The 27,722-nt window shown below is 33.2% G+C and overlaps 1 protein-coding gene across 4 annotated transcripts in view; it reads left to right on the top strand.

Annotated features, from left to right (window-relative positions):
* Positions 1-27,722, top strand: part of LOC114330180 (protein nervous wreck) — a 163,716-nt gene that overhangs the window by 39,558 nt on the left and 96,436 nt on the right. For all 4 annotated transcript variants that reach the window (XM_050662900.1, XM_050662901.1, XM_050662903.1 and 1 more), the window contains exons 4-5: positions 6,499-6,643; positions 25,349-25,485. In XM_050662900.1, the coding sequence (XP_050518857.1) occupies positions 6,499-6,643; positions 25,349-25,485 (282 nt within the window). The remainder of the gene's footprint in view (positions 1-6,498; positions 6,644-25,348; positions 25,486-27,722) is intronic.

The following is a 27,722-nucleotide window of genomic DNA, read 5'->3' as shown; positions in this document are numbered from 1 at the left end:
AACATAACGCAACTTAGTCTGTAAAATAAGATATTTTATATTGCTTATTTAAAACGCTAAAAATAATTTTTTGCAAATTTGTTTTTAAAGTTTTATGTATAATTATTTAAAAAAATAGGGGGTCAAATTTAATTTAGTAAGTCTTATGTGAAAAATTTACCCTTCAACTTTGCAGAAAAAAATCCTATAGACCTTCATTAGTAATTGAATGACCTCAGCAGTTAAAAAAGTAATTTTTTGGCAAAAATGACCCCTTTTTAATTATTTAAACAATGATCCCCTTGTATGATTTGGATACTTTCTTGAAAATATCTTTTGTACCCACCTAAACTTTGATATAAAATTTGTTTTAACCTGTACGAATTTACATATTGACTTTTTTTTATTTTATTAGGCTATTAAGTAATAGCTATTTGTATAACAAGGGAGGAAAGTGTAACTTTTCCTCCCGAGAATGAAGTTTACTGCCCGACGCGTAGCGGAGGGCAGTAATCATTCAAGGGAGGAAAAGGCACTTTACTCCCATGTTATACATATGGGTTTTCCACCTTCCTCAAATAACAAGTCATTTTTTAATTTTTACTTAATTTATTTATGTAACTAACCAACAAAATGTATTAGAACTAAAACAACAAGTAGGTACAATATAACTGTCAACTGTCAAATATAAGTCAAATTATTAATGTAAACATTGTTAAATCAAACTAACAATTTACTGTTTTTTACCATTCTGCAAAATACAGGATGTTTTATAAATAAACGTTAAAATGTATAGATACTTCGTAATAGAAAATAGATATTATACAGGGCGTCAATAAGTTATATTTCATGAATGAAATACCATGACGTCACTTTTACTTTTCCTCCCTAGGGAGGAAAAATATTTTCCTCCCTAGGGAGGAAAAGTACAACTTTGCTCCCTACAATCAGGTCCGGAAAAGTATACTTTCGGTAGAGGTAGGTGGAAAAAATTGTTTCTTAAGATCAAATTTTCACTTAAGTCACGTTGATGGAACTGGGCGTAGGATTTTGGCAGCCAGGGGCCTAGTAGGGCCTGCAGCACAGTTAATTTTGAGGGACAGTGTAGATAAATTATATTATTCAAGTTTTGATTTAATTAAACCTAATAACATGCAAAACTGTTTTATCCAAGACATTCCAGGAATTTAACTGCTTCTTACTTTAATTATTTTAGGCACGTTCGAGCTTAAAACAACGTATCATTACTTCGTTTTAAACCATTAAAATGCAAGAGTCGTATACCTTGAAGAATATCCTGCACACTTCTTAAAAATCTCTAAACACGTTACTCCGCAAAATAGAGCCATATTCTTAGCAGCTTTAATGAATTACTGCACTTATCCAACACTGCAATCATGCAACAAGTCAAAGGCCTCGAGCTGAAATCCTTTTATCTCTCGCGAACACACTATTCCTGAATATTAAAGGAACATTTTTTTAGAAGATTACCCTATTTAAAATATAAATTGCGCGCTAGAAAAAACGGGCAACCCACAAAATTCAGAAAATTTTATATTTTGTATATTAGCCCATTTTCTTTTAATTTGTTTTATCTTAATTAAATTAAATGTTAATTAAAAAAAATGTTGGATCGGAAATAATGCCAAAAGTAACAATTTCAGAGGTAACTACAGCATTGGAAAACATGAAGAGAAGTAAAGCTGCAGGAGAAGATAGGATTACCACAGATATGATATTAGAAGGAGGTAAGGAACTCATTGCAATTGTAACTAAGCTTATAGACAGTTGTTTATACCAGGGCAAAGTCCCTAAAAGCTGGAACAACTCTAAAGTAATATTATTACACAAGAAAGGTGATAATAGAAAGTTGAAAAACTACAGGCCCATCAGTCTACTGTCACATCTGTTTAAAATACTCACCAAAGTCATAACTACCCGACTAACAAGGAAATTAGATGAATACCAACCATATGAACAGGCAGGTTTTAGAAAAGGCTATTCAACTTCCGATCACCTGTTAACCACAAAAATATTAATAGAAAAATGTAACGAATACAAGTTTACAGTTTTTATAGCATTTGTAGACTACGAAAAAGCTTTCGACACTATAGAACACACTGCCGTAATAAACGCAATGCAAAATTGTAGAATAGACAGCAGATATATTAACTTAATAAAAGAAACTATGAACCAAGCTACAGCTGCATACTACCTAAATGAAAATGAATACACGAACCCTGAACCATTAAACAGGGGAGTCAAACAGGGAGATACTGTATCACCCAAACTGTTCACCTTAGTTTTGGAGGACGTGTTTAAAAATCTAAATTGAAAATATAAGGGAATAAACATCAATGCCCGCTACCTCAGTAATCTACGATTTGCGAATGACATAATCCTGATAGCTACTGACCTACAAGAACTGCAAACCATGCTTTCAGAACTACACACAGAATCTTCTAAAATAGGACTGAAAATGAATTTAAACAAAACAAAAGTCATGCACTCCGAAGAAACCGTGACAATAATAAACGACAAAGTTATGGAAAAAGTTGAAGAATATATATACTTAGGACAAAAAATAATACTAAATAGGGACATTCAAACGGAAGAAATAAAAAGAAGAAGAAAGTTAGCATGGGCAGCATTCGGCAAACTGAACTATATACTCAGAAATCAGCAAATTCAACTACATCTTAGATCTAAAGTTTTTGATGCATGCATTATTCCGATATTAACATATGGGGCACAAACATGGACAATCACAAAAAAGAATATGAACATACTCAGAGTCACTCAACACGCGATGGAAGAACAATGCTCGGCATATCACTTAAGGACAGGAAAACAAACACATGGATAAGACAGAAAACCAAAGTCACCGATGTGGTACAAAAATCATTAAAATTGAAATGGAAATACGCTGGACATGTAGCTAGAAGCGATCTAAACAAATGGCACAGAACAATTCTAACCTGGAGACCATACGAACACAAAAGACCCAGAGGCAGACCTCCTATGAGATGGACAGATGATCTGAAACGAACTGTCGGGAAAAATTGGCTACAAGTAGCGTACAACAAAAAACAATGGAAAGGAAGACTTGAAGAGGCTTATGTTCAGATGTGGACGTGAATGGCTAGACGAAGAAGAAAAAGAAGAAGAAGAATTAAATTAAATGGATTAGTACGTATACTGAGAAGCTAAACTATGCTAAACTAAGCATGCAAAGAGAATAAACTAATGCCGGATTTATACTCAGCCTTTGCCACTGCTAATACCGCTGTCGGAAATATTGCCCGAAATACGAGTGAAGTGTTCACACCAGTCCTCACCAATGTCAGCAATGTCCTCATGACTAATACACACTCGCATTCGCGCTGCCTCTCCTTTGACTTCCGTCCCAAAAACCGACTTCTTGGGGAGCGCCGTGCAATGGCAGTAGCATGAGCAGTGGCAGCGCGAGTGAGCTATTTACACATTCACGCTGCCCACTTCCCTGCCTAATTCCCTGTCCAACAGGACTGAGTGTAAGTCCGGTATAATTCTAAAAATCTATTAAACCATAAAATTCTCAGAACTCATTATTTACGAATATTACGAATCAACGAAGCTTCGCGGAATTGATTGATTTGAGAACGGTGTGAACTATTTGTAGTGTTCTAAAGAGTTTCTGTGGTAACCTCGAGGAAAAAAATTTTTCCTGTAGTTGGCTGTATACAGCTCTATACAGCAATGAGCTCGTATTTTGACTTGTTCACATCATGATTTTATGGTAGCAAGTGTCACTTGCTACTATGCAGTAAGACATGCATGTGTTTACGAATTAAGCAAACAGTTTCTAAAATGTATAAAGTTGGAAGGGTTAAAATTCCGTGACCTTTGGAGTAACTTCTGCAATGTGTTGTTCTTCTGAGGCCAAATAGATACCTTATTGCTCTTTTTTGTAATTTAAAAATAACATCTAATTGAGCAGCTGTACTAGAACCCCAAAAAGGAAGAACATATCGAAGATGAGACTCGAACAAGGAAAAATATGTTAGTTTAGAAGATGCTAAATTAAGTTCTTTGGAAACATATCTTATAGCATAGCAGGCTGAGGCGAGTTTCTTACTTAACAAATCGATATGAAGGGACCATTTGAGGTTGCTGTCTAAAAAAATACCAAGAAATTTTATAGAATCAACGGTAGATATCTGGCTGTTATTAACAAGCAGGGGTTGAAGAGCACTTTTATAGGATAATGCTACTGTCTTATCCACGTTAAAAGAGAGTAAATTAGAGTCAGACCAGGTTTTTATCGTAAGCAAATCAGAAGTTATAGTTGCATGAAGAGATGCAATAGTTGAGTTGCTCCAAGTGATACTGGTATCATCAGCAAAAAGAAAAATTTTCCCATCGAGTTTTAAATTAGTGATGTCATTTATAAAGATACGGAACAGTAGAGGACCCAATACTGAACCTTGTGGTACTCAGGTACTCCACGTACAATATTTTTGAGACTAGAGTCAGTATCATTTGCTCTAACTAGTTGTTTCCTATTATTCAAGTGAGATTGGAACCAATAGGGAACTTGCATAATTTTTTAAATTCGAAAAAAATGTTATAAATCACAACACAACATAATTTAAAACATGTATCAAAGATAAAAAAGTTTTGTTTGTCTTTCGTTTGGCCCCTAAAGACGATTAAAAATTCAAATTAAAACAGGTGGTCCAAAACGCTTCGTGACGTCACTTGGTTTTACATTTACATTTTTCCAATAAAATAAACAGAATTTTAAATTAGACGTAGAGTTATAAACGTCAGTAGAAAATACATTTATGTGACGTTACAAGTGTTTTTGATCGTTTGAACTATTCATAGAAAAATTCGTACTTTTACAAAATGGTTTTATTTTCAATAGTAAACCTTCATTCCTTTCCTTCAAAAACAGTATAAAACTACAATTTTAACAAACTGGTATATATTATTACAATGACATACGATAAATGTCATTAGAATATAAATATTTTTGACTTATTCCACGACGATGAGCTTGCCAAATACCCAAGTAGGTGGAGGCCAATAAACTAAAGAAGGAGAAGAAGAATATACCTAAATATAAGGTTGTGTCTAGGTATACGTTACCGTGTAAGCAAATAAAAAAGTTAGAGTGTCAGTGATTTCTTATTTTTTATTTGTTTAGTGTTTGTTTTTAAATTAACTACGGAGTGTGGACAATTTAGTTCTTTTAATGAGTTTAAGAACATTTTAAAACAGTACGAAAAAGATAAGAGACTATAAATTAATATATATATTTTTTAGTTATAAATGAAATAGTATGTATTACCGTAAAAGATTAAAATAAAAAGAAGACCTAAAGCTTTCACAATAATAATTAACTTGTTCTGAAGCTATTATCCTTGTGGCATTTTTGTAATCAACTATTCTAAATGGGAACTAAGCCACAATTTAACCAAAAAATGATTTTATTAACGTTTCGACGTCTAAATCGGACGTCGTTGTCAAAATACAAAATATTATTAAATTCAACAAAAATGGTGTTGCTTAGTAAAAAATTTTTCTAATAATTTATTTAATCTGATTAATTTTTGTATTTTGACAATGACATCCGATTTGGACGTCGAAACGTTAATAAAATCATTTTTTTAGTTAAATTGTGGCTTATTTCCCATTTAGAATAGTTGATTATAATAATTAACTTACGTATAAAAATTATTTTAACAATATTTTTTACGTGTTATGTCAACTAAATACATATATTTATTTTGCTAACCTAAATATATATACTTTAATATATACATTGATTTATTACAATTAAGTTTGAAACATCTGAATAGTTCTGCTTCCCTTCCTTTAACAAATATTTTTCTATCAAACACACGCTAAACATATCAAAATAGCATGTACCAAAATATACAGTCACTGCGCACGCTAAATAATAACGTCACTGGCTTGATGAAGTTTAATTCGCGTGTACATACCTAACTTTTTTATTTGCATACACGTTAGCGTGTACCTAGACACAGCGAAATATAATCATAATAATAACTAATGTAAAACTATGTGAGGTCACGGGTCGTTTGAACTATTTTATACCGCTGAAGACTTTAAATATGTATTTCTAAGTTATTACGAGTTTTTGAAGCGTGAAATTTTGGAAATCTCATTTTTAAACAAAACTGAACATCATTATGTAATAAAAAAAATTGTGCAAGTTCCCTATTCAAAGAAATACCTCGAATTCCATAGAAATTTAGTTTTTTAATCAAAATTACTTACTTCCTTTTTTTTCATTTAATTGTACAGTATTTGTAACATTCCTATTTTTGTGCTCTTTGTATTTATTTCAAATTTTCCAAAAGTCTTCCAAGGGTTTTCCAACGGAATAATCATATTGCTTTGATCAATTATTTACGGCTCGTTCATGAGCTTGTGTCCAATACATATGTGTTTCAACCTACAATCGCAGAATCTGCATTTCGTAATTGCACAATCTGTTGTACATTTCAGGAATATGTGGAATGTGTGGAGGACCGTATTGGAGGAAAACGAGAAATTGGCGAGAGCGAGGTTGGCGGCTGTCGAAGTATTCCAACAGCAAATTGCAGACGATGCCAAGATACTGAGGGCGCATAAACTACAAACGGCCAAAAAGGTAAGTACTATATTGATTTTATTGATTTAGGTATTATGTAATAAATGTGATAAAATTTAATAATACGGTAAAACCTCTCCATAACGGCCACTAATTTTTTTTATTTGATACACTGAATTTTTACAATCTACTCTATATACAAAGTAATAAGTAAAAGGTATGTAAGTCAATTAACATGAGTTAGGTACCGTCCAGTGACGGTTCTCTAAGCATTATTGTGGTAGGTCGTCTGGTCATATTCTCTTCATTCTTCTTTCAGCAAGTGGTTGGGTGAATTTATCAATTCGTTGGTGTGGTCAGTGGTGCGATTTTTATATTTTATTGAATGATTCTTTATTAAGTCATTGATTAGTGGGATGTCCAGATCATTGTGAAGTGTCTGGTTGGATACGTACCATGGAGCTTTACTTATCATACGGAGTATTTTGGACTGGAATGTTCGGAGTATCTTCGTATTTGAAGGTTTACTGCAGCCCCATAGTTCTATTCCGTATGACCAAACTGGTATAAGTATAGATTTGTACAGAAGCAGCTTATTTTCAAGAGATAACTGAGACCTCTTGTTAAATAGCCAGTTCATATTTTTTAGTTTGAGATCTAATTGTTTACGTTTAGTTTTAATGTGCGTTTTCCATATGAGTTTTTCATTCAGATGTAATCCCAAGTATTTGACAACTGGTTTGATGGCAATCGGAGTATTATTTATAGAAACTTGAGGACATTCCGATTTTCTGGTTGTAAAAGTAATGTGTACTGATTTGCTGGCATTAACATTTATTTTCCATCGCTTGAGCCAGTTTTGTAATTGGTCTAAATGATTTTGTACTTTTTGTGATGCTACATTAGGGTCGACATCCACTGCTAAGATTCCTGTATCATCGGCAAAAGTAGCTAAGAAGGTATCATTTCTGGTTGGAACGTCGGCTGTAAATATCAGATACAGAAACGGGCCGAGAACGCTACCCTGTGGTACGCCAGATTGGATGATGTGGTAATCTTCAATTTTGACTTGGAAGTATCGGTCAGTAAGATACGATTTTAGAATAAAGTATAGTTGGTCCGTTAGGTGTAATTTCAGTTTATAGAGGAGACCTTGATGCCATACCCAATCAAATGCCTCTTGTCTATCGAGAAACACTCCAGCGCAAAACTTTTTCTCTTTAAGAGTTATTTTAATTATATTTACTATTCTGTGGCATTATTGGATGGTTGAGTGTTCACGTCTAAATCCGAATAATTGGTGTTGTGGTATAATTTCATTTATGGGGACAACTTGCTCGATTTTATGTAATAGCAGCCGTTCTAATACTTTCGACATTATTGGGAGTAGGCTTATAGGGCGATATGAATTTGCTTGTGTTGTGGGTTTACCAGGTTTCGGAATCATAATAACTTGAGCTAATTTCCATTGTATTGGAAAGTAGCGAAGACGTAGTATGCTGTTGTATAGTTAATAACACCACTGCTTTTCTCGGTAGCTTCCGAAGTAATTCTCCTGTTATCAAATCATAGCCAGGTGCTTTCTGAGGATTTAGCATTTTTCTTTGTTGTCGAACCTCTGTCGGAGTAAATGCTGTCAGAGGAAGAGATAGTTGACATGGAGTTTCGAGGTACCTTTTTATATCGTCATCTTCATCGTCATTGTTTTCTGGTGCTGAGAATACAGTTGCAAGATGCTCTGCGAATACTGTGGTTTTTTCTTCATTTGTGCAAGCCCAGGTCATATCTGTTTTTCTTAAAGGTGAATTTGTTATTGTCTGTCGTTTAAATTTTTTTGTAGCTTTCCATATAGAGTGGTCTTCACGTGAGAGGTTCGAAACATAAAACTGGAAGGAGTCGTTTTTTTCCTCATGTAGTGCTCTATTTAGTCTATGACTTATCCTATTAAGATACGTTTTATTTAATGGATTTCTCGTCTGTCAAATATTTATATTATTGAACTCTTTTAAAAGTGTACATAGTTTTCTATCTTATTTCCCTTATCTTGTTATCTTCCCTTGTAGAAAAGAGTAGATATTTTGCTTTTTCTTCGCAAATTTCTAGAACTCTTTTCTGGGCTTCATTTATCAGCAGTGTTAATGTTTCTTTCGATATTTCCTTATCTTTTCCTATAAGTATATGCTACTATTTTTGTTGAGGAGTGGGCTATAATTCTTTTAATTCCGCTGGCCTGGACTGTTCCTTCCATTGCCATGTTCAAAACTTTGGTTGACAGGGAATCGCCATATCGAACTTCTGTTTCTAATTGTACATAATTGTGTTTGTGCTACCTTCTTCTGTTTTTATTTTATAGATTGTTCATCAGATAAACATTTCAACAATAAAAATGTATGTAGTGTAATATTTGATTAGAATACATTTGATTGTAATAATTGATATCTCATTCAACGCCCTGAAAGAGTTTAATATTCCAACTCATCTCATTGATATAGTAAAAGAAATACTTAAAGTACAAAGCAGGGTTCGAATTCAAAACGCACTAACAGATACAATCCATGTTAGAACGGTCCTACGACAGGGAGATGCCCTATCCTGTATTCTATTCAACATCACATTAGAGAAAATAATTAGAGAGTCAAAAGTCAACACCACAGGAACAATAATAACAAAAAGTGTACAAATATTGGCATTTGCAGATGATGTTGATATCATAGCTAGAAGCACAAGAGAAATGATAGAAGCATTTAATGTTATAGAAAGAGCGGCACAAAACAGTGGCCTAAATATTAATAAAATAAAACCCAAATAGTATACCATATTTCAGTAAAAAAAAAACATTCGTGAATGGACTCAGATATTAAGTGCAGGACAATTGAAGACCTTGGGACCAGAAGGGGGCATGCCACCAAACAATATTTTGGAGAAAACATAATTTTAAACTTATTTTCAAATCCTGAAATCCAATTTTTAAAATTTTCTTGGTAGTAAGGCCCATAATCAATTGGAAATATGATATTAAATACACAATAAAAGTAACACAAATGTTTATTTAACGGTTTTTGAGTTTTTGAACATTTTTTGAAAAAATATGAGGCTTATCCTCTTTTGTATAAAAAATTATATTCTAAAATATGAACATAAAATGCAACAATAAAATAATTCAGTTGTCAAAATTTTCAATATCTGAAAAGTAGTCCAAATGTTCAATGTCTTCCAGTGGTTCATTATTCTCAATATCTGGTAGAATCTGTTGGCAAGCACCAATTTCTGCCTACACTGTTTTTTGCAACCGCAAGGTGCACCTAATTTTTTTGGTTCTATTTTCTTCCCTTTTGTATTTATATACATATTCGTAAACTAGATTTTTTTTAGTCTTGCGCTTAATTTTTTTTGTCGTTGGGTATCCTTGTGCCCCCATCTAGAAGGCGCTTTCTTTTCTCGAGTTGGCAAGACAACTCGAGAAGTCTGTGGGGTATAAACCTATTCATTTTCCTACAATAAAGTTGGTATTTTACTAAAAAGGGATAAGCCACGAAAAACCTTTAGAACAATCCTAATATTTTTAGGTTCGAAAAATATAACATAAGGGGACAAGCCACACATTTAATAAACTTACTATTCCTGAGTTTATATTTTCCCAATCGCTGCTACTTCCGGAGTCTTTGTCATCTTAGGTTTTATTTAAAAACGGATCTAGGTCACTGTGTTCAGAATCAAACTCAGAAAAGTCTATTTTCCGTTTACATGCACGGGAATGTTCCGCCGCCATGTTGATTACTACTGTGGCTTGTCTCCTTCTGTTGCAATATAAAGTAATGGTGACACAACGGGACTTAACTACAGCGGTGCCATCTATGAGAAAACTGCTGAAATTTTCTGTTTGGGACATTAATATGGTCTTAAAGTGTGCGATTTCTACTTTAACTCATTTTTGACGAAATTGTGGCTTGTCCCCTTCTGGTCCCAAGGTCTTCAATTATTGCACATCTTGCAGAGATCGAGAAGCCTTCGCAATGGTGATCGCCAACGTCGGATAATTCTGATATGGCATGTAAAAAGAAAAATAATACCGTATTTTATTAATTTTTACCATATTCTCCGGCTAACCCGGATCGGCGGTGGTCCCGATTAATCCGAGTTATCGAGGTTCCACTGTATTTTCTTTGGAAAATAACCGAATTTTTTGTATCATCTGCAAAATGAGAAAGAATAAAATAAGAAAAGAAACAAACAAAAAACAGCGATTCTGTAAACTACTTTTATCATTTACTACAAGAATGTTTTAAAGTCTTGAAAAGGATCGATGCAAAAGTTTCAATGCACCATTGACCTAAATTTCCCTCGGCATCATTACGTGGTGAAATATATCTACCAAAACAAGACGATTTTTCCGGTAGCAGTATCTCGTTGTCCCGAATCCACAAAGTTTTATTCCAGTTTACTAACAATCCAGGGGTGAACGTATTCCTAAAACAAATCGCGTGCGATGCCGAAATTAACAACGAAATAAAAAGGGACTTAAAAGTTTTCCCCGAGTCGAAGTCGACTCCATATCAGAAAGTTTTTCACGTGCTAACGGTCAGAGGTATAGTTTATCACTTTTGACAGGTTAAACTATTATGCTGGACGAAAAACGAACACCTTTATATTGCGAGTTTAAGTTTACACAACAACAAAGTAAACTTTGAAATTGATATCGACCAATTCAACAATAAACTCCCATAGTACATTCTTTCACGGTTTTTGCTGTAAATTTTAAAGAACCGCTTGGAGTGACATGAAATTTGCATACGTATTGCTAACATGTCATAGAAAAAAAGTGATATGGTGCCGATGTGTGATTTTGCCCTGGAGGTGAGTTTCACCCCATCTCGGGAGTGAAAAAATATGTGTTCAAGTTAAGTCCCGAAATGGATAAACTGACTAACGTTAAGCAACTTTTGTTCTATAAAGTTTTTTCACCAAATCAATACTTTTCGAGTTATTTGCAAGTGAATTTGCGAACTGGTGTGTACAAACTAACTTGTGGTGACTGTCCGAAAACGTACATCGGTCAAACTGGCCGAACTTTTGACAAACGGATAGCAGAACACAAAAGGGCTTTCAGCAATAGAAAAACAGACACTTCTACATACGCACTTCACCTTCTAGATCATAATCATTCTTTCAATGAAGAGTTTCAAATTCTGCATATCCAAAATAAAGGCCGTAAGCTATCTTTTTTAGAATCTATGGAAATTAATAAACTGAAAAATACAGATATAATTCTGAATGACCAACTCGAGACAAACAGCTCCCCACTCCTCAACCTCTTCAGTTAGAGACTTAAAAAGGCAAACACATTGTAAATTATATCACTTGAAAAAGGCACTCTGCCGAAACATCTGTAGTCAGATAGTTGTAAATAATAAATTCTGTGGAAGTATAGAAAACAAAAGTTTTCAGTGTTTTATTGTAAGATAAAATGAACTTCCATCAAGTAACGGTCGAATCCATCAATATGTTTCTTGTGTTTTGTGCCGCATCTAATATTATTTACAGCCTCTGATATTTGGAACCATTCTAATTCTACCATTCACATATTCACTCGTTATTATTGACGCAGAACAGAAAGAGAGCAGAAACAATCGTAAGAAATAATAATAGCCAAATATTTATAGGAACCATGGAAAAACTGACGAGATGTAAAGAATAAATACATTGAACATGTTTTAGACAATTAGAAACAACCTGGCACACGACATATATCTTCTTCTTGATGTGCTTTGTCCGTTGCGGACGTTGACCATCATCATAGCAATTTTAATTTTGTTTGTGGCGTTTCTGAATAACTCGATCGATGTTACATATGTAGTACGAGTACGTAATAAATGAAAGAATATAGTTGTATAGTCCATTCTTTCACGGTTTTTGCTCTAAATTTTAAAGAACCGCTTGGATTGACATGAAATTTGGCATACGTATAGCTTACATGTCAAAGAAAAAAAGTGATATTGTGCCGATGTGTGCTTTTGCCCTGGGGGTGACTTTCACCCCCTCTTTGGGGTGAAAAAATAATGTCCAAAACAAGTCCGGAAATGGGTAAACTGACTAATTTTAGGTAACTTTTGTTCTATAGAGCTTTTTCGACAAGTCAACACTTTTCGAGTTATTTGCGAGTGAATATATTAAATTTTCAACAAAATAACCACTTTTTAGACGGTTTTTCGCAAAATAACTCAAAACCTAAGCATTTTGTCGAAAAAATATTCTTAGCAGAACTTTAGCCTATAAAAAAGTGAAAAAAAAACGGTGTATATATTAGGTCTCTATACCTAACAAAAGCAGGGTTATAGCTAATGAAAAATAGGTTCATATTTGAAAAATTACAGATAATAGAATAATTATTCAATGTGAAGTATCCAAATAATGAAGCATTCCTGGGGAAAACACAGTACAACTTTTTAAAAGTATTTAAAAAAGCTTTATTTCTGTTTTAATAAAAAAATCTAGCATCAAATGTAAGCAAGTTACGCTCAAAATAAAGTTGGTGCCTTTTGTTTTGGTAAAAAAAATCAGGAAGATCACCCCCCAATTAGCAACTTAAATGAAATTAATCGTTACCGCTTCACAAGTTACTTTACTTATGTTGTGTTTATATGATCTGTAAGTTTCATCGATTCAAAGTGCTTATTTTTGAAAAAAATTGGTTTTAAAGTAAATTTTTTAAAAATTTTAATTTTAAAAAATATGCTTTTTTTTCAAAATAACTTAAAAATTGTTAGAGATACCAAAAGTCTTAACCAATAAAAAAAGTCAGCTTTACTTTTCTGAATATTTCGTATTTTTTTGTTTTTCTGTAAGACAAAAATTGGTCAAGATTCGGTATTTCTAAATTTGCATACACTCGTGATAAGTGACTCGTTCAAGCCCTTTTAACTACAGCTCTTTCAAAAATAAGGACTTTGAACCGATGAAACTTACAGATCGTATGATCAATACATACGCGAGTAAATAACTTGTGAAGTGATATCAATTAAGTTCATTTGAAATGCTAATTAGGGGGTGATTTTCCCGATTTATTACCAAAAAAGGGACCAACTTTATTTTGAGCGTAACTTGTTTACTTTTGATGCTAAAAAATTTTTTAAAAAACAAAAATAAGCATTTTTTAAAGTATTTAAACAACTCCATTAAACACTTTAAATAGAGTTTTCCGCAAAAAGTGCTTCATTTTTTGGTTATTGTACGTTAAAATATACGATTTAGAATTTGACGAATATGAACCAATTTTTCGTTTTTCATTAGCTATAACTCTGCTTCTACTACTAGACCAAGAGGCAGCGCTGAAAAATCTCTTTGAATTTACTAAAGCTAGATTTTTCACAGTTGATTACTGTGATTGTGTAGAGAAACATACAACATACTGCGGTCGGTCAAGCGAAACGTAGAACAGGGGTTACTGACAGGGTATCAAAGTTGCTTTTCTACGAAGGTAATTATTACCATTTACTAAGGCTGAAAATCAGTACAAACATTCTAAATTAAATATAAATAAAAGTTATTATAGTCGGTCAGCTGTATGACGGGACAGAGCGGGTCGGTCGGCCCCAGTGAATGTACAGGGTTATTCACTATATTTTGACCCCCTTGTAAACTGCTTTATTTACAGAATTAGAAAAAAATATATAATACAAAAGTTATTCGATATTTAAATTATGATTTTTTTACATATATATCGTACTAGTGACGTCGTCCATTTGGGCGTGATGACGTAATCGACTATTTTTTTAAATGCGAATAGGGGTCGAGTGCTAGCTCATTTGAAAGGTTATTCAATTCCCTATTCAGTAATATAAACACTAACATCATTAACTATACAGGGTGTCCAAGAAAATTTTTTTAATTAAATTAATTGTTTAATTAATAATTCAAATTTTTTTTGGACACCCTGTATAAATATTGATCTTAATGTTTATAGTACTGTATAGAGAATTGAATAACCTTTCAAATGAGCTAGCACACGACCCCTATTCTCATTTAAAAAATAGTCGATTACGTCATCACGCCCATATGAATGACGTCACTAGTACGATATATGTATATGTCAAAAAATCATAATTAAAATATCGGATAACTTTTGTATTTTACATTTTTTTTTTGCACGATTGATCATTTTTGACTGTTTACCGTGACAGATTTTACGTCAGTAAACTCGACGATAAGTAGTCCAACTCGACGGTAAGTACTCCAACTCGACGGTAAGTAATTCACTTACCATCGAGTTAAAAAATCTCTTAATTTTAATTTATTTTTGCAGAATTTCTAAATATGGAATTTTATCGTCTGATTTATTAACGACTGTAAAAGTACGCTGGATGTTCGTTTTTGTATTGGGTACTTTTACAATCATTAAACCATCGGTTTGTTGGATGTCATTCATAGTAATATTATATAATTCTTCTCTTCTACAGGCACCAGATATTCCCAATATCATTGCGACCTACAAATTATGAAAAAATCTTCATTAGAGTATTTCTTTTACCTAAACTAGCTTATATTACCTTGTGAACTAGAAATTCTTCATCCGGCGCTTCCATCAGAAATTTTTCAAATTGCTCCCGTGTAAAAATGCTCGCTTTCTTAGGCCTATAGCCAACATTTTTTCTCTTCAAATACGAGATCAAAGTTGAAAACTTGGAAATATCAATGCCATCATAAAGAAAAACGGTGGATTTAATCATTGAATATTCTGCCCAGAGGCTTCCAGGAGCTTTCAACTGCATATGTCTTTGAACGAAATATGCCAATAGTCTTTTCTTCGATTCTTAAATTCTTGCCTTCGCACCATTTTTTAAAACTTTGGTATGTATTTTGATAACGGATTTTGGATTTTTCGGGAATAATTGCGGAACACTCTTCTTCCCAAGCCCGTTCAATTTCTTCAAATTCACTTTCGCTCATATTTTAATTTATAATAATCAAAATTGTACTTAAAATTATTGACAACTAAATAAAAACTCAATTCTCCATTGTTGTTATGCACCCTAGTTACTACCTAACAACCAAAGTATCTATCTTGATAAAATGAATGAAACTAGTCAATATGACGAAAATGTTTAATTTTATAATTTATAATGGTATCAATCGTGCAAAAAACGTTATAAGCATGTCGAACGTTAAGGGTAACCGATCTCAGACAATAATTGGAGTCGTCGCTCCGCTCCTCCTCCAAACAATTTTCTTCGATCGGTATAAAACCCTTACCGTTCTCCATACTTAATATACTATTTCTAATTCTGTAAATAAAGCAGTTTACAAGGGGGTCAAAATATAGTGAATAACCCTGTACATTCATTGGGGCCGACCGACCGGCTCTGTCACGTCATACAGCTGACCGACTATAATAACTTTTATTTATATTCAATTTAGAATGTGTGTACTGATTTTCAGCCTTAGTAAATGGATTTAATTACCTTCGTAGGAAAGCAACTTTGATACCCTCTCAGTAACCCCTGTTCTACGTTTCGCTTGACCGACCGCAGTATGTTTCTCTACACACTCACAGTAATCAACTGTGAAAAATCTAGCTTTAGTAAATTCAAAGAGATTTTTCAGCGCTGCCTCTCCGTCTATAGCTACAGTGACCTAATATATATACCATATTATTGCCTAATGGAACTTAAATTTAGATAGATTAAAGAGTGTTGTGAGTAAGGCATCTCCTTGTTTCAGCACTTTATTTATAATCAGGTCATCTGTCTCTTTTCTTTGTAATGATATGCTAATTTTGGTAGTTTTCCTTGTTATATTTATGAACTTTCGGCTAGCATTAGCCTTTTCCTCCTTTTAATCGAATCAAATGCCTGTTTGAAGTAGATAAATAACACTTTAAATTTCAAGTTGCTTTTTCCATTATTTTTTGTATAGCATTTATTGTTGATCTTCCTTCTGTGAATCCACATTGGTATTATTCGACTCTATTTTTCATGATATTTGACAATGTTCTTCGTATTAGTGATGCCATTGTTTTGTACACCGTACTTAGTAATGTTACTCCTCTATAATTTTCACAAATTTTGTGGTCCCCTTTTTATGTAGGTATTGTTATTACATACTTGCATTATTTCTCAGTCCGGTCTTGACGGTCCAGTTAGCTGGGGCGCAGTCGATCGACAAGTTTAGTGGATTTGCGATTTGCGGTCGCTGGTTCGAGCCTCAGCTAGGTCATGAAATTTATAAAAAAGGCCAACGCCGTAGTATAAAACTCAATAGAGTCTACGGCTTGGTCTGGATAAACTGGCGTCGGATCGGCCTATGGAGGAGCGGTACGGCAAGGGATAAGGGATTGCGGCTTGGTGATACTCCTTCATACATCCCTACCGAAGGGCGTTGACGCCTAAGAACGGTGTATATATATACATATATTTCTCAGTCCACTGGAATCTTCCCTTCGTTCTATATAATTTTCAATAGAGTTAGTACTCTTTCCCTCATTTCCCTTGCTCTGTGTGCCTTACACAGTACTCATTCTTAATTGTATTCTTTTTTGTCACTCCACTCTCATTCTTGTTTCCGCCACATCCATTCGTTGGTCCTCTTTCCTCTTAGCTAGCCAACATTCAGTTCCGTAGATGATAGCTGCCGCAGTTTTATTTAGTTTTCCCTTCAGTTTCATAACAATATTTCCACACAACACACTATTAATTTGCTGTCTTACACTTAATTTCTGTTAACCTGTTACTGGGTAATACCCATCCTAGGTAGTTAAAACTATTTGTTTTCACAATAAATTCACTATCCAGAGTTATCAGTTTATTTGTAGTAACTCCTCAGGTCGCCATGGGCAAAATATTTGGTACGAAAGCCAAGTGTTCTGTAAAGAACAAGAATTAGAGATGGTGAAAGACGAAACTTTCAAAAATAAAGAAAGAAGCGATAATATCAGAAACTAATCTAAAACAGTAACCAATAGAAAAAAAATGGAGAAAAGAAAACTGAACTGGTATGGACACTATAGACATAATTAGAATGGAAGAAAACAGACCAGTAAAGAAAGTGACAGACGCCAAAATACAAGAAAGAAGAGAAAAGGAAAGACCTAAAAAGGGATGGATGGAAAAATGAAGGCAATCGGTATCAAAAGAGGGAAAACAGTGCAACTGATGAAGAAAATAGCAGAAGACCGGAAGACGAGTGAGTAAAAGATGGATAGATACCAACAAGAGCTCCGACGCTCTTATGGGACATAAAGAGTACGAGAAGAAGAATTGTTAGTGCTTCCTCTTCTTCGTCTAGCCATTCACGTCCACATCTGAACATAAGCCTCTTTGAGTCTACCTTTCCATTGTTGTTTGTTGTACGCTACTTGTAGCCAATTTTTCCCGGCAGTTCGTTTCAGATCATCTGTCCATCTCATAGGAGGTCTGCCTCTGGGTCTTTTGTGTTCGTATGGTCTCCAGGTTAGAATTGTTCTGTGCCATTGTTTAGATCGCCCCTAGCTACATGTTCAGCATATTCCCACTTAAATTTTAATGATTTTTGTACTGCATCGGTGACTTTGGTTTTCTGCCTTATCCATGAGTTTGTTTTCCTGTCCTTAAGTGATATGACAAACATTGCTCTTTCCATCGCGTGTTGAGTGACTCTGAGTATGTTTATATTCTTTTTTGTGATTAGGTACCTATCCATGTTTGTACCCCATATGTTAATATCGGAATAATGCATGCATCAAAAACTTTAGATCTAAGATGTAGTTGAATTTTCTCGAATGCTGCCCATGCTAACTTTCTTCTTCTTTTTATTTCTTCCGTTTGAATTTCCCTATTTAGTATTATTTTTTGTCCTAGGTATATATATTCTTCAACTTTTCTATAACTTTGACGTTCATTATTGTCCCGGTTTCTTCGGAGTGCATGACTTCTGTTTTGTTTAAATTCATTTTCAGTATTATTTTAGAAGATTCTGTGTGTAGTTCTGAAAGCATGGTTTGCAGTTTGCAGTTAAACGACGCTCTTATAGGGCATAAAGAGTACGAGAAGAAGAATTGTTAGTGCTACTTAAGTTCATAATAACATATCAAAAAAATTTTTGTTCATCTTCATGTGTATATCGTTCAGGAAAGACTGATCTGTCATTTTATATCAACAATCGTATTTCAACTTCAAGGTCAAGCAAGATCGATTGTTATCTAGCGGTCAAACTACTGGAACTTGGAAAACAACTCTATTCAGGAGTAGGAGTAAACTGTTCAAAAAGTTTATATAAATAGTAATATAACCTCAAGAACTTTCACACCTGTTTCACACAAAATCCTTCGGTCACTCCCAGAAGAATTTAATTTCAAAGGTATAACCATTTTCTAACCCGTTTCCCACAAAATGCTCAGGTCATTTCGCAGAATTTTGTATCCTAGTTAGAAATTATATTTTGATAGTATGCATACGCAATCATAAAATCGAAGCTGCTGAAATATTCAGCAGACTTTCTACCTACATAACAGATCCATTACGTAAAAATTTTAAGCGCTTTTAGCACATTTGAAATTCAAATAGCAGCTTAGCAGTTTAGTCGTCTAATCAGCTTAAATCATCGCTGGATATTTTATAACTTTTATATCGGGCGAATGTGCATGTGACTGACGATTTTTTTTTTTTCAAAAAGACGATGAAAATACGTGGATTGGTTGATACCACGTTGTTATAGGTGAAATAATTTAAGAGTTATGTGGACTGTATTATCGGTGTGGTTCAAATGAATTCGGAGAGGTAATTATGTTATACAGAAAATATTAAAATCAAGATTATAAAAAGGCTTACTGTTTGATACACTCGTGGTATTCTGATAAGTAGGTTTCGGTTATCGCATAGAAGATCTTTATTCGCGGTATACACACGTTGTTTCTCATACGAGGATTAGTTGTCTTTAGCGGATTAGCTGGTCCTCAGTAAAAACATGACACAAACAGCACATATTAGTATAAACGGCATTCAAATTAAAAAAGCATTAAGTTAAGTTACAAATACTTGGATACTTTAATAAATGAAACTGGAGACTAAAATAATGAAATCAAAAGACGTATCCAAATTGCCAGGGCCACTTTCATAAAGATGAGAAATTTTTTCTGCAACAGAGATATACAGGGTGCCCCGAAAAGGTTGGTCATAAATTATACCACACATTCTGGAGTCAAAAATTGTTTGATTGAACCTAACTTACCTTAGTACAAATGTGCTCATAAAAAAAGTTACAGCCCTTTGAAGTTACAAAATTAAAATCGATTTTATTCAATATATCGAAAACTATTAAAGATTTTTTATTGAAAATGGACATGTATCATTCTTATGGCAGGATCATCTTAAAACAAAATTATAGTGAGATTTGTCCACCCCATAAAAATTGTATGGGGGTTTTGATCCCTTAAACCCCCCAAGCTTTTGTGTACGTTCCAATTAATTCATTATTGTGGTACCATTAGTTAAACACAACGTTTCTAAAACTTTTTTGCGTCTTAATATTTTTTTGATAAGCGAGTTTTTATCGAGATGCGGCTTCTTTTTAAATATATTTACATAAAAATTTTATGGGAGATTTGTTCCTTTAAACCCCCCAAATGTTTGTGTACGTTCCAATTAAACTATTATTGTGGTTCCATTAGTTAAACACAGTGTTTTTAAAACTTTTTTGCTTCTTAGTCTTTTTTTGATAAGTCACCTTTTATCGAGATGTGGGTTCTTTTTCAAAATATACCTAAAAATGTAAATTATAAATACATTTTCAGGTCTCTATAATCGTACTTAACCATATACAAATATGTGGTGGATTCGATAAATATTCAAAATATCTCGATAAACACTGGCTTATCGAAAAAGTCCTTCTTCTTCTTCTTAGCCTTCTATCGTCCACGTTTGGACATAGGCCTCTCCCAACTCCTTCCATCGGTCTCTATCCTGAGCAACATATTTCCAATTCGTTCCGGCTACTCTTTTAATATCATCAACCCATCTCATCTGTGGTCTTCCTCTCGGTCGTTTACTTTGGTAAGGTCTCCAATGTTGTATCGTGGCATTCCATCGTTGGTCTTTTTGTCTAACAGTGTGGCCTGCAAAGCTCCATTTAAGTTTGGCAACTTTTGTTGTTATGTCCTCGACTTTTGTTTTTGATCTTACCCAGTCGCTCCTCTTTTTATCTGACAGTCGTATACCTAACATTGCTCTTTCCATATGTATTAAATATTGTGTTGTTACTGCCTTCTGGTCCCAATTAATTAAAACTCAGGTTTTCCGATAACATTATATTTAATTCGAAGTCGATGATTCACTACATAAGTTGTTTACAATATTAACTTGACCTATCCTATACGTGAATACCTTCCAACTACATCAATAATCGTAATACTCTTTCTCGACCGAGTTAATGTTTATATACACATTTAAATAATAACAAAACATGACAATTCAATGTTACTTGCGGTTATTGAATCCAAGAACAGATACTACATGGATTAATGACTTTGAATGAGTTTTAAACATCTTTTGTACAGGATGATATTATAATACCATACCTCCCCGTTTTGTTAAAATTACATATTTTTAAAATGTGATGCTCCTCTTTCCCTTTTACAAAAAAGTTTATGGTTACCTAATACTATTTTCAAAAATTAAATTTCCTAACTATCCTAACTAACTGTAACATGGTACGTTTCAGAGTTTTTTTTTAATCCTAAAAATTTTTTATTATTATCACTAATTCACTTTCTGTTCCGTCTTGCTTTTTAGTCTTTTCTCCATTCACAAAACAGTGTCCACATAAAAACAGTGACTAAACCTATCGGGATTTTTAATATAGTCTTTTAGTGCCTATATGCATCTCCTACAAGCAGGGGAATAATCTAATCTACCTAACTAAAAATCTCGTATCTAACTAAAAGTCCTAAGCTAAGCTAATATTACTCGAATAAGTAAAAAAATGTATCCTTTACTCTATTAATACTTCCTATTTCAGTCTTCTTTTGATTTATTTATATATGTCTTACTAACTTTAAAATAATGTACCTATAATAAAAATGTAATCTCTCTAAACATTTCTAATATTTCTCTAAACTTCTAATAACTCTTTTGTAGCTATAATAAAGATTTAATCTCTGTTGCTGAATGTCTAAAAATTTCACTTTTTGTGTCCCTTTGCTTACTAACACTATTGTAAGATATTGTCTATCCTTAATTCAAATACTTCCATTTTCCGCGAAAATTTAACCTGAATTCATTATCTACATTTAAAAATAAGTTATTTATAATTAACATTACTTTAGAGAAAAAAAAATTTACAGCTTTAATTCTTAGACATAATTCAATGATTAGCTACTTATTTGATATTATTCTTAATTTTGCTTCTTTTCTTGCAATTTTTATGTGTCTTCTTTCATTTTTCCCACATATTTTAATAAAAAAATTATCTTTTTTTCTCTTCTTCTTCTTGTCTGGTACTACAACTATATTTCTTCATTTTCTCCACATAATAACACTTCTACAGTGTACATAATTCATCTTCATATACATCTTTCATATAACAATCATATATCATTTATCTCATATATCATTTCATATAACATCATAATCATCACTTCATATACTAGCTCCGATACCTTCGTTTTACCTTAATAAAAGAGGTTTCACTCGGATGTCTTAGTTCTCCGCCAATATTACCCCGAATTTTCGCCCTGATCTGTACGCACCATTAAGGTGGTATAATTAACTCAAAACACGAAATAGGTATTTTATGCCGTTCAAATTCTTCTAAAAATATCACAACCTCAATCCCTTGCTTTGAGGCCGTTGTTTATTCACGAATAATCATGAATAAAATAGGTAACCTTCAAAACACAGAGTGGGTCTCTAATAAGCTTTCAAGCTTCTATAAATCACTTAGTACCTTCCTAATTTGACAAGAGCAGTGGGTTTCTTATTGTCTCTAGTTGCCTCATAATATTTAGCTTATAATATTGTTAGTTCTTCTCCTTATCTATATAGTTCTTCTTCTTATCTATATAGTTCTTCTTCAAATTCCTTATCTCGACTCATCAGATCGGTTCGTTAAAAATATATCTCTTGCTTATAGCAATGTTTGTTGTATGTCATCCCTAATCATTATTCATTAAAAAAAATCATTTATATATCATTAGTCACACAAAAATTATTAATTCAAGTTCATATCATAAAAAAATTTAACACAAAATCGATGAAAATGTATCTATATACTCAATAACAAAAACAACTGGCTAATAAAATTCAATAATAGTATACATATTCGAAAAAAATTCAATATAAAATAGCATATGCAAAAGTTAGATAAAAATATTCAAAATAAGTTTATATTTCAAACTTCGATAGAAATTTTTGGAAAAAATTCGATATTCCATAAAATATTCAAAAATAACCGTACTAAAAATCGAAATCGGATAGAGATTTTTCAAATAAATTCAATAAAGATTCAAAATTCAATAAAAATTCAAGAATAGCATATATAATAAACTTTGATAAAAATATTCAATTCAAAAATCACTTCATGTTTCAAAATTCATAGATATTCTTAAAAAAAAATCGATACTTCATAAATTATTCAAAAATCAGCAAAGATAAATATTCAATGTTCAATAACAATATAAAACGAGGGAAGCATTTTTAATAAAGATAGACATTCTTACTTACATTTTATTACTTTGTCTTTGTTCCCTGGGTTCTCTGCATCTTCGTCCTGGTCCATCTTCGCCGTCTCCGTTTCCAATTTGTTACCGCCATCTCTGCTCCTTTCAGAAGACCTCCTCTAATCTGCAGGATCGCCATGTATTAAATATTGTGTTGTTACTGCCTTCTGGTCCCAATTAATTAAAACTCAGGTTTTCCGATAACATTATATTTAATTCGAAGTCGATGATTCACTACATAAGTTGTTTACAATATTAACTTGACCTATCCTATACGTGAATACCTTCCAACTACATCAATAATCGTAATACTCTTTCTCGACCGAGTTAATGTTTATATACACATTTAAATAATAACAAAACATGACAATTCAATGTTACTTGCGGTTATTGAATCCAAGAACAGATACTACATGGATTAATGACTTTGAATGAGTTTTAAACATCTTTTGTACAGGGTGATATTATAATACCATACATAGCTCTTTCTGTTGTAGCTAGTTTATTCATATTTGCCTTGGTTAGGGTCCAGGTTTGACACCCATATGTCATGATAGGAAGGATGCACTGGTTGAACACTTTGGTCCTCAAATATTGAGGTATTTTGCGGTTCTTAAGTATCCAACCAAGTTTTCCAAATCCTGCCCATGCTAGTCTTGCTCTCCTATTAATTTCCGCACTTTGGTTTTCTTTGTCAAGTTTCAGGATTTGGCCTAGGTAGATATATTCCTGGACTTTTTCTATCTCACTGCCATTTATAGTTATGCGTCTGGGGTCATCTGTGTTGAACATGAAGAAAACAAAAATAATGACAAACACAAATGACAAAAAGTCCAAGAGGCAAAAATGTTTTAAAAACAGTGTGTTTAACTAATGGTGCCACACTAATAATTAAATTGGAACGTACACAAAAGTTTGGGGGTTTAAGGGAACAAAACCCCCATAAAATGTTTATGGGGTACACAAATTTTACTTTAATTTTTGTTTAAGATACTGCTGCCATAAGAATGCCACATATCCATTTTCAATGAAAAATCTCTAGAGTTTTCGATATATGAAAAAAAAATTGATTTTTATTTTGTAACTTCAAAGGGCTGTAACTTTTTTTGTGTGCGCTATTGTATATAGGTAAGTGAGGTTCAATCAACCTATTTTTGACCCCAGAATCTGTGGTATAATTTATGACCAATCTTTTCGGGACACCCTGTATAAGCATCCCTCTACGATTAAGAATTCTAAGAGGCTACGTAATTAACACGCTATACGGTGTAAAGGCCTGGACTCTCAATCAGAACAACATAAAAAATATTGACAATTTCGAGATGTGGTGCTACCGTCGAATGCTGAAAATAAGTTGGGTTGAAAGAATCACAAACTTTGAAGTAATACGAGGATAGAAAAAGACCTAGAAATTTTGTTAACGATAAAACGAAGAAAACTCGAATAATTGGGTCATCTGATGAGAGAACATAAATACGCATTACTTCAAAATATAATGCAAGGAAAATTAGAAGGAAAACGGAATCCAGGCCGTAGAAGAACGTTATGGTTGCGGAATTTGAGAGAGTGGTTTGTCTGCACCACTAATGAACTCTTTAGGTCAGCTGTAAACAAGGTCAGGATAGCCTTGATCGATTTCCAATCTCGGATAGGAGTGACACAAGAAGAAGAAGAAGAAGAAGCGAATTAGCGGTTTTGGTCTATAACATATCAGCGGTATTTTTTCATTATACTGTTTCTTTTTGAGTAATCATTTACTAAGAGAGACCGAAAAACTACGTACATTCTATACAGGAACAAATAGGTAAGAGAGAGCGAAAAAAGCGTCTGCTCAATACAAGAAGCGGTATCAGAGGAATTAGACTTTTCACCACGTGGTAACTAGTGATTATCACTAACAGAGGATAGAACAGAGTGTCTATTCTCTTCGGGAGTCAAAATTAGATCGAGCGATTCGCGATTCACGTCTGTTTAATTCGAGAGGAGGAATATGAGAGTATTTTTCGTTTACACTGCTTAAGAGTCTTTTGATCCAATTTTGTTATATAGGGAGGTAGTATACATATTTTATTTCTTTGTTACAGTGTGTGGATCAGCTAGCGTTGGTACAAAAGGAACTGCAGCTTTGTGTACAGGATGTAGATAAAACGAAAAAATTGTACTTTGACGAAGAACATGGAGCGCATGAAGTTAGGGATAAAGCTAGAGATATAGAAGAGAAGTAAGTTACTATTTATTATAATATTTACAGTCGGAAAAATGAAAGAATACCCATGAACGATCACATCAATCACTTATGTTGTATTTCCTATCTTTTTCTATAACAAACGTTTGTTGTTTATAGAAAAAGACAGCAAATACAAAATAAGTGATTGATGTGATCGTTGGTGGGTATTCTTTCATTCTTCCGATTGTATACGCTCTGAGCTTCGCTGATGCCACTCCTAGCGGATTACTAATGCAACTTTCACCGGTAATTTTTAAATTTATTATTTAATTGTTATCGCTTAATATTTACAACGCAAAAAGGTAATTAAATTGTAATCGATTTTTTAAAGATTTTGCTAATCATTTTAACGTTCTATTAATGAAATATTAATTTCTTACTTCGGATACTTTCACAATTATCGTGTAGATGCAAGTTTCGTTTTTCAATTATACATAATATTTCACTAACTAAAAATTAAAAATTTAATTTAGATTCAGATGCGGTTTAACATCCCCAGACAGCTGTTTCTGTCTCTAGACTTCTTCAGTGGGGCTATCTGAATACCTCTGAATCGAAAAGAACGCAAAGTGTATACAGGGTGGGCCAAAGAAAACAGTCCACCTCGATATTTAGCAGTAATTATTGGATTTTAAGGAAATGACGAAACAGGTCTATTTTTGATCTAAGGGACACATATTTTTACGGTACATATAGCTGTCATTTGTCAACCCCCTCCCTTCCACTTCCAGCACCCCTTATTTTTTCATAGGGAATAGGGGTCGTGTGCTAGCTCATTTAAAAGGTTATTAAATTCTCTATTCAGTAATATAAACATTAGCATAATTATTTATACAGGGTGTTCAAGAAAAAATATTTTAATTAAATTAATTGACACAAAAAGAAGAATGTAAGTAATTTATTTAATTTAAAATACATTCTACTGCTGTCACAAAACAGAAAAAAATGATTTTTAATAAATAAATATTGCTTTTCGCTTAATTTCAATGTTCAACCTGCCACCAATCTGCCTCTTGGTAGGTTTAGGAATATTGGTAGGAATATTGAATTTAAGCAACAAAAAATGTTTATTTATCAAATAAACATTTTTTTCTGTTTTCTGTCAGCAGTAGGATGTATTTTGAGTTAAATAAATGCATACATTCTTCTTTTTGTGTCAATTAATTTAATTCAAAATAATTTTTCTTGGAAACCCTGTATAAATAATAATGTCAATGTTAATATTACTGAATAGAGAATTGAATAACCTTTCAAATGAGCAAGCACACGACCCCTATTCCCTATTTAAAAATAAGGGGTAGGGGAAATGGAAGGATGGGGGTTGACAAATGACAGATGTATGTATGTACCGTAAAAATGTGTCCCCCTTAGATCAAAAATCGACCTCTTTGGTCATTTCCTTAAAATCTAATAAATACTGCCTAATATCGAGGTAGACTGTTTTCTTTGGTCTACCCTGTATATAAGCAGAATTATAATAATAATTTTTATAATCAACTTTTACGACGTTGTAGCGACATCTCTTAAAGAAAAAATGAAAGTCCAGATGCAAAATTTATTTATATATAAATTAATAATAATTTAAAATTGAACTTTTCGTGGAATTTTTTTCTGGTTTGACGAATGCAATGTCCATGAAATGAGGATTCTCCGGTAAATCTGCTATTTTTGCCCCTTATACAATAAATATCTATTTATCCCGTCACGGATTAATGGGGCACAGTTCCTACTCTATTCATCTCGTTCTAAAAACCGATCCACGAAAGATTCATCATCATGCCGGAATTCCAAGATTCGAAGGCCACGACCGGAGAAATTAAATTTTCCATTGTGCTCGTGAGTTGGCCTAACGACTGGCGACGGGACAAGTATGAAAATTACGAAAACCGACCATGAAGTTGGAAGTTTGAGGCCATACTTGAAACGCCACGGAGTCGCAAGCCATCTGGGTCAAACACCGTATGAAGGAAAGAACAAGAATAAATTCAACAAATGACTTTGCATGCATTACCATGTTTATGAGTAGTTTCCTCGTTTTGGTGCAGTCAAGAGGCAGTAAAATAAAAGGATTTTATTATTTAGACAAGTGGATTATGTGGACATATTTTAAAAGGTAGAAATGTCAATGAATCCAAGAAGTTGCACAAAATACATTGCTGGAAATAAAAAGACAAAAGAAGCATGGCTGTTGAAGAAATGTGTATATGTATTGTTATGCTCCACTTTATGCC

This window comes from Diabrotica virgifera, chromosome 9 (assembly GCF_917563875.1).
Source record: "Diabrotica virgifera virgifera chromosome 9, PGI_DIABVI_V3a".
Lineage (NCBI taxonomy): Eukaryota > Metazoa > Arthropoda > Insecta > Coleoptera > Chrysomelidae > Diabrotica > Diabrotica virgifera.
This window is presented reverse-complemented; position numbering and strand designations above follow the sequence as displayed.